The sequence below is a fragment of the Elephantulus edwardii genome, unplaced genomic scaffold (genome assembly GCF_000299155.1).
Source record: "Elephantulus edwardii isolate Elephantulus edwardi_28Jun2011 unplaced genomic scaffold, EleEdw1.0 scaffold00140, whole genome shotgun sequence".
Taxonomy (NCBI): Eukaryota; Metazoa; Chordata; class Mammalia; order Macroscelidea; family Macroscelididae; genus Elephantulus; species Elephantulus edwardii.
The window spans coordinates 7,178,321-7,183,910 of NW_006399890.1; the positions used below are offsets into that span (position 1 = coordinate 7,178,321).

General features: G+C 41.3%; 1 protein-coding gene across 1 annotated transcript in view; it reads right to left on the minus strand.

Annotated features, from left to right (window-relative positions):
- Positions 1 to 3,159, minus strand: part of PSMC6 (proteasome (prosome, macropain) 26S subunit, ATPase, 6) — a 32,896-nt gene extending 29,737 nt beyond the window's left edge. Inside the window, exons 1-4 of the mRNA XM_006894360.1 lie at positions 3,033 to 3,159; positions 1,834 to 1,913; positions 1,699 to 1,738; positions 1,453 to 1,505 (exon numbers count right to left, since the gene is read on the minus strand). Coding sequence (XP_006894422.1) covers positions 1,453 to 1,505; positions 1,699 to 1,738; positions 1,834 to 1,913; positions 3,033 to 3,159 — 300 coding nt within the window. The remainder of the gene's footprint in view (positions 1 to 1,452; positions 1,506 to 1,698; positions 1,739 to 1,833; positions 1,914 to 3,032) is intronic.
- Between the last annotated feature and the right edge of the window lie 2,431 nt (positions 3,160 to 5,590).

Here is a 5,590-nt window from a genome sequence, read left to right on the forward strand (position 1 = left end):
GCCGGAGAAGGAGGCGCAATATCCTCCTGTACCAGTCAGATCTGATTTGACGGTACACGCACACAAAATAATAAAGAATTTAAAAAAAAAAAAAAAATGCAAAATCCTACAACTAGATTTGCTGCTAGTTAAATTCCATAATTATAGCCATGTCATATTTATTATTTAAGATGTGCACTTGATACAAATGCTCAGAGAAAGCTCTTCTAATGAATCTGACAGAACACTGTCTAATACTAAAAAATAAAGTTGAGCACAGACTGAACAAATCCCACAAAGTCTGACTCAGGGCAACCCTCCACTGGTTTTCCCAGGATGTAAATCTTCACAGGAGGAGACTGTATTCTCCCTCACTGTGGCTGGTGGTTTTGAACCGACAATCTTCTGGTTGGGAATTCAACACTTTATTTACAAAAAAAGGGTGGTATATATTGAATCATAAGGTGCCATTAACTGGAGATTTTGATGATTGCAAAATAAAATAATCATCATTTCAACTTTTCTAGTCTTATCTAAATAAACTGATATACAATTTAGGTTTATGTTACAGAACACAAATAACATTTCTGAATGTTTAAATAGAAAACTGGCAGAATTTAAAACTTTTAAGACTTTTTAAAAAATAACATTAAAATATGGCATCTTCTCCATTCTAAATGTCTTTGATTTCCAAGTGTTAAAACCACTGATTGAAGTTCTGGTGACAAAGTGGTTAAGAACTGGACCGCTATGAGTTAATTCTACTTGATGACAATGAGAATGAGTTGCCTAAAAAAGGTCAATAAGAGAGATGCGGGAATCTGCTTCTGTAATGATTATAGCCTTGGAAATCTTAGGGGAAGTTCTACTCTGGTGTCCTATAAGGTTGCTTTATAGTAACAGATTGAGAGCTGACTGAAGCACAGTGATAGACTGGTATGAAGAATTCAGGAGCCAAGGTTCATGGGTTGGATGCTTGGAAAGTTGGAGGGTCAGGGAAGGAGGAAGACCCTCAACCAGATGGACTGACCCAGTCACTGCGGCAACAGGCTCAAGCATGTCAGAGTTGATGAGCACGGCCCAGGACAGGACAGGGCTTAGATCTGTTATTCACAGATGTGTTGTATTCAACATGACAACACCTAACAATCATTATTAGCTATATAAATTACCCTGGAGGTTACGGGCATGATGCCGGACCTGCTTACCTCAAGGAGTAAATGTAACAGCTTACGTGAAAGTGTTTTTGTCAATTGCAAAGCTCTGTTGTTATGAACCGCTGAGTTGAATCCCACTCATAACTGACACTAGTGGGTTTTCAGGGCAGTAAATTCCTCAGAAAGAGGCTGCTTATTTTTCTCCTATGGAGCAGCCAGTGGATTTAAACCCTATGCCTTTGGTTTGGCAGCACAACTCCTTACTGCTAAGCCAACAGAACTCTCCATAAAGCACTAGATAAATGCAAAGAATTACCTGTCGGCGACACCCCACAACATATCTTGGCCCATTTGTAGCTTTAACAATAACTAGATAAAGAAAATGAAAATAATAAATAGTAAATTTAAACAAATACATCAATAGAAGGCTCAATTTTGTCTTCTAAGAAGAAAGTAAATAGTGAACATAACAATACCATTCTAATTCATTAATGTCATTAATAGGAATTTAAAAATTGGAGGGCGTGCTCAGCTCTTTTAATTAAGAATCTATTCCACTTACATTTTTCTTCAGTTAATTGCTTAAGTACTTCACCTACAATCTAAGAAAAAAAGAAAAAAGTATTACATTTCACCAATAGCTGAAAAAGCAAAGCAAATTACCATTATTTCTTATGCCCCTTATTACATTACCTACCTGACCAACACTTTGTAGGGCCTTCAGATCATTTTCAGACTTTTCATACTGCTTGGTAAGTTCTTTTAATTGTTCCCTTACTGAAATGATAATTTGAGTATTTTTAATTGAAGATTAATGTCAGTGAGTCTACTTCACCTCATCTCATTTAAATGTAATTAAATTTATTTCACCTTTTTTATACAAATCACATCAAATCACAGATGAAAGAAGAGCTGTATGTAATGAGAACATGATATGTTTAAAGACAAAACACACAGAGAAAGCACTGCACTTCTCTTTCCCTCATGGACAAGATTTTCAGGTATATTTTCAATTATATTCTTTGTAAATGTTGACCCTTCTTCCACTGGGATTACTCTTTGTCCTTCTACCCCAAATAAGTGAAACGGATGTAGTTCACCAAAGAATCAAGCGGTCATGTTATTCCCTCAAGGAGCCCTGAGGTTAAGAGCTGGGCTGCTAACTGGAAAGGTCAGCAGTTCGAACTCACAAGCCTCTTTGGGGAACAAAGATGGCCAGTTAGTTTCCGTGAAGATTGAGGGTCTCAGAAACCCAATAGGACAGTCCTGCCCTGTATTATACAGTTGCTTTGATGGTCTTCCTTCATTTAGTGCAATCATCCCAGGTTGAGGAATGTTCATAGTGCAACTTCATCAAAGTTTGATGAAGCCCCTTTAGCTCAGGCGGTATGAGAAACTTGAGTACCTGATACAGTACAAGAAATGGGAGGGGGAAACCAAGGAGGGTTATTATGACCAAAGAGCTCTTCTCTTAAGCTTCAGGTCTGATTTTCAGCTCCACTTACAAGTCAACTCGCAGGTCTCACCACTTGCTTTAAGCCTCTTCCTCCCAGCACCCCCAAGCACTCCACGTCCCAGGACTGTTCTTGAATGCTTGCCGGAGAACTAACCCTGGCCTTCTTCTTTCCCAGTCTTCCTCCACTTCCCGGTCCCTTCCCACTTCCATGGCAGAGTCGGGGATGTATACTCTTGTCACTCAGCCCAAACGGAGCCCCTTCCAAGCCCAAAGAGACTCTCCCTCTCAAAGCTCTGGGCTGGATGACAAAGCGCCTTGTCCCCGCACCGAGGCCTTCCCATCCTCTAGACTAGCTTGTTGAGCTCAGCTAAAGGTCTGCTTTTGTCAGAAACAGAAGCGCATCCAGGCACGAGATTGTGTGAACATAAAGGTGCACTCACACTCCTTGAGACGGCCATCGATCTCCTTGTGCTCCAGCAGTTTCTTGCGGTAATCCTGAAGCGCCTTATCTCTAGGGTCCGCCATGATGAGAAGCCGTCGCTCATAGGGGATGCCGGGAATGGCCATGGCCGCCCGGGCGGGGGCAGGGGCGGGGCGAGGAGGAGAACACCCCCCAAGGGGCGTGTCCATAGGATACCACGCCCCCCCGGAGTTGACTGCTGGTCTCCTGATTCCACTTCTCCTTGATAGTGTCTTGACTCAACTAGCACGCCTGCAAGCACCAAAAGAGGCCTTCAGTCACATCATCCCCTGCAGGCTAGACTTGGTAATGCAAGGCAATGTTACTTCCTTTCTGTCCTGAGAACCTTTGGTTTCTGTGGCTACTGTACTGAACCACAAAAGTCGATAATATAACTGAAATGAGAGTGAAGCAGAAATGTTTAATATTTCAAAATAGCTCCGATGGCCTAGAATAGCACAGACTCAGCACAGAACCTCTAAATACAGAGGCAGTAGCAATTTCATTCATTTAATGGATGAAGTACTAAGGATACAACCACTTAGGATCTAGTGAGGAGAGAAAATACAGGAACATAGTGTAATATACACCATAATGCACGCGGCAAATCAGGATGGTATTATAGACAGTAAGGAGAAGAGAAGTCATTTAACACAGATTCTAAGATAAGGAGCCAGCCACACGCCAGACTGGAGAAGAATATTCTGAGTCGAGGAAACAAAAGTACCAAGATTTTGAAGTGAAAATTTGCTTAGCTGGCTTCTAGATAGAGAGGACTCCAAAGACATCAGAAGGTAAAACTATGCAATACAAAATGAAGACCCTGAAATAGGCAGAACTTTTGAGTCTGACAAGCCTGTTTTAAGTTTTCTGATTCTGCACAAATTAATTAATCTCTTTTTATCTATAAAATGAACATAATAATTTTACCTATCTCTTAGGGTTGTAATGAATATAAAATGAGACAATAAGCCTAAAGCTGTTAATGACATCTGGCATGTGGTAAGCAACAATATTGTTGTTGTTGTTAAGTACCCTCAAGTATGATTTACAAAAACTCTATCTATTGAGACCCTTTCTACGAAGATGGCGCCGAAAGCGAAGAAGGAAGCCCCTGCCCCTCCCAAAACTGAAGCCAAAGCAAAGGCATTGAAGGCCAAGAAGGCAGTCCTGAAGGGGGTCCACAGAAAAAAAAAAAAAAAGAAGATCCACACGTCACCCACGTTCCAGCGGCCTAAGACGCTGAGACTCCGACGGCAGCCCAAATACCCCCGGAAGAGCGCCCCGAGGAGAAACAAGCTTGACCACTATGCCATCATCAAATTTCCCCTGACCACTGAGTCAGCCATGAAGAAGATAGAAGATAACAACACACTTGTGTTCATTGTGGATGTCAAGGCCAATAAGCACCACATTAAACAAGCTGTAAAGAAGCTCTATGACATTGATGTGGCTAAGGTCAACACTTTGATTAGGCCTGATGGAGAGAAGAAGGCCTGTGTTCAACTTGCTCCTGATTAGTGATGCTTTGGATGTTGCCAACAAAATTGGAATCATCTAAACTGAGTCCAGCTGGCTAATTCTAAATATAATAAATTTTTCTCACCATAGAAAAAAAAAACAACTCTATCTATCTATGCAATTCTCATTATCCCCTGCACACTTAAAGCCATTACAGCAGTTGCCATGTCAATCTATCTCACAGAGTCTTTCGCCATTTTGCTGACCCTTTTTATTTCCAAGCATGATGTCTCTTTCCAAGGAATAACCTTTCCTAACAACAAGCCCAAAGTATTTGAGACAAGACCATTTTGGCCTCCAAGGAGCATTCTGGTTGCATTTTTCTCCCAGAAAAATGTTTGTTCTTTTGGCAGTCTATAGAATATTCAGTACTCTTCTCCAACACTACAGTTTAAAACATTGATTCTTCCTCTGCCGTCCCTATTCATTGTCCAGTCCTCAGATGCTTAGCTGGTGATTGGAAAGACCATGGCTTGACTCAGATGCACCTTAGTCTTTAAAATTACATCATTGTTCTTCAGGACTTGGGAGAAGCAAACAATAATTTTGTTTTATTTCTTTTTTTTTAAAGAAACATTCTTTTCTGTCAACCTTATTTGAACTTTTTAAAAGACTGAAAAGATAGTTTAATACCTCTCAGTGGTTGTTTGGACCCACTCAGTGATCTGAACATTGGAGGCTGCAGAGTGCACTTCAGGTGCAGGCTGAGCACTCCAGTCTTCAACAGAGCACTGCTGAAAAGGCACAGAGGGCACATGGACACTTTCAGATGGGTCCATGACCTCTGGTTGAGCAGCAGTAAATTTAGGAGCAGGAGCTTTCCAATCTCTGTGACATTTCTCCTTGGTCATAACCTTCCCAGCAGCAGCCTGCTCTTCTTTTCAATATCTGATGGATCTCTGTAGCGGTAGAGATCAGGCATGGCCACTCACAGGTGCTCCTGAGAGATTATGCCATATGCACAGGACATTCTGGGAAACATTCACTGCATCAGACCCACAGAGTGAGCTCCCTTGT